The 2,500-nt window shown below is 49.5% G+C and overlaps 1 protein-coding gene across 3 annotated transcripts in view; it reads left to right on the top strand.

Moving 5' to 3' along the window:
• Nucleotides 1–2,500, top strand: part of ets1 (v-ets avian erythroblastosis virus E26 oncogene homolog 1) — a 25,458-nt gene that overhangs the window by 12,533 nt on the left and 10,425 nt on the right. For 2 of the 3 annotated variants that reach the window (XM_076282540.1, XM_076282538.1), the window contains exons 2-3: nucleotides 1,022–1,144; nucleotides 2,345–2,500. The exon at nucleotides 2,345–2,500 is cut by the window's right edge and continues 45 nt beyond it. In XM_076282540.1, coding sequence (XP_076138655.1) covers nucleotides 1,022–1,144; nucleotides 2,345–2,500 — 279 coding nt within the window. The remainder of the gene's footprint in view (nucleotides 1–1,021; nucleotides 1,145–2,344) is intronic. The other variant, XM_076282539.1, reaches the window with a different exon arrangement.

The following is a 2,500-nucleotide window of genomic DNA, read 5'->3' as shown; positions in this document are numbered from 1 at the left end:
ACTCCGCAGTCACCGGACCTCCGTCTGTCTCGGCCTCTGTCTCGGCCTCATTTTATGGGCCTCACACTGGGAGGCCGCAGCCTGGCCGGGCCTGGTGGAGGCCTGAGGGGTTGGAGGGTGGGGGTTGGTGGTGGTGGGGGGGGGGTTCCCCCCTTCTTCTCCCCCTCTGTCTCTGCCAGCCCTAATTGGATCAGGGGCGAGTCACTGGGCACTGTTTAACACCGTTAAAAAGGCGCTTCTGTGTGTCCTGCCGAGTGCCCGGTGGCTGTGAGGAGCGGAACAGAGACCTGTGTGTTTCGACGACCACCCCACCAGACCCCCCTCGTTCCCCCCCTCGGGACGCCACTGTCCGCCAGTGCTCCCCGTGACATCATCGTCCCCGTGGCCTCGACCTCGCGGCCCTGACTGCCTGACCCCTGCAGTGGCTGGCCGACAGTGGCTCCTCTGTCTCTCGGGCCGGAACATGTGGTATGAGGGGCACTCGCTGTGAACCACGTTCAGGGGTTATCAGACACATATCGGACCCCATGGTCCTGGTCCCACACAAGGCTCTTGCGGACCACCTTTAGGGCTTTGAACAACGGGGTCAAAAGGATAAAAGGGCCACGTAGGGGGTCGGCAGCAAGCTGGTTGACATATCAAGTGACCAACCAAACAAGCAAGCAAACAGTAGTGGGCAATACCCATTCTCCACCAAAAAGCACACAGAATAAAGCAGAAAATCTTGTCGCTCTCTCACGCACCGTTCTGACCTAATTTCTCTCCATCTAAAAGTCATCTGTATGTGTGTCTCTATTGTGTAAGTGCTTTCATCATTATGAAATCCCTGTGGAGGCTCTTACTTGGAATAGCTGCTTAGTGCTGACTGCTAATGCTATTGGCCTTCTCTTGTGTAATTTTCTCTCTCCCAGTAGCACTGACTGCTAATGCTAATGGCCTTCTCTTGTGTGCTTTTCTCTCTCCCAGTAGCACTGACTGCTAATGCTAATGGCCTTCTCTTGTGTGCTTTTCTCTCTCCCAGTAGACCTGGACTGCGGGGATATGCCGCTCCTCACGCCCGGAAGCAAGGAGATGATGTCACAGGCTCTCAAAGCCACCTTCAGCGGCTTCACCAAGGAACAGCAGAGACTGGGAATCCCCAAAGGTAAAAAAATAAAATAAAAAATTCCCTCAGGAGTCTTCGCTGGAACACTGAACTCTGTCTGTCACGCAAATCAGGGGCATTCCACACTGTTTAGAGGCCATTTGGCCCATTATAGAGTTTGAGACTAACTGCGTGTCCCAAATGAGAAACAATGTGAATGTCACATTGGCAGTTTAACTTAAACTGTTCCCCTCAAGTTTGTTTGTCAACTCAATAAAGCTGTGATGCTATTAGGCAGAACACAACATTCGATATATCTGATGCAGACAAAGTGGAGGAGGTTTTTCTGCATGTTGTTTTTTCTTAGACATATCCACTGTTGCTCAAAAATGTGTGGTTTTGGAGGCAGATCGCTAAAAAGGGCAAGAAGATAGGCACATGACAGCTATAAGCAGCACTTGTGAAATATGTTTTTCAAATTGCGGCAGACCGCAGAGAACTCGGCGCTGTGTGTTTCGGGTAGGCTCAGGGAGCGTGCTCAGTCCTGGCCTGAGTTTGTGTGGCCTGGTCTGTAAATAGCGGAACGGAGAGGGCCTGTCGGGTCAGATTCACTGCAGGATGAGGGACGTGTGACGGACCCAAAGTTCATCAAAGCTCCATGAAAGGATCCCTCCCTGGAGCTCATTTAGCGTTCCAACACCACCACTGAGACTTCAGTCAGAATATACTGTATGTTTTCCCTTGGTATGGTATTCAGTGAGGATATATGGTTTCCATTTAAAAAAAAAAAAAGTAAACAGAAAGAAATGTGGTCCTGTCCTCGGCAAGCCAAATGTCACAGTTTTAAAGCTAATAGTAGACTACCACGCAACATGGTAAGCTATAGAAAAGAGATCAGAAGATCAGAGGGTCTTGTTGGCCATCTGGTCGAGTCAGGAGTCAGCAATAGATCTGACTGCCAGAAGGCACACACAATGGTAAAATTTGTGTTTTGTCTGCATTGTATTAACGAGGATAAAAAAAAAACATGACAAATGAATTGTGATGAGAAAAGCATTTTTATGAGGTGAATATTCAGACCATTCACATATTTAGACCATCCAGTGTCAGATGTTAGGCCATTATTAGATAGACTACATTCATAGACTGTAGTCTTTTTGCATGTTTTTAATAGACTCTGGCTGAGTCCTTTTGCCTGAGGAGATGATTGACCCCCCCATCGTCTCGCCCTCCTGACAATGGCGCTTTTTGTCTCTGCAGATCCCAGACAATGGACAGAGGATCATGTCAGAGAGTGGTTGACATGGACAGTGAATGAGTTCACCCTGAAGAACGTGGACTTCCACAAATTCTGCATGAACGGGGCCAGCCTGTGTGCGCTAGGGAAGGACCGCTTCCTTGACCTCGCTCCCGACT

Source organism: Alosa pseudoharengus, unplaced genomic scaffold, assembly GCF_046254945.1.
Source record: "Alosa pseudoharengus isolate Yale_2024_CS ecotype anadromous, Long Island Sound unplaced genomic scaffold, YU_APseudo_1.1 YU_APseudo_1.1_scf_13, whole genome shotgun sequence".
Classification (NCBI taxonomy): Eukaryota; Metazoa; Chordata; class Actinopteri; order Clupeiformes; family Clupeidae; genus Alosa; species Alosa pseudoharengus.
This window is presented reverse-complemented; position numbering and strand designations above follow the sequence as displayed.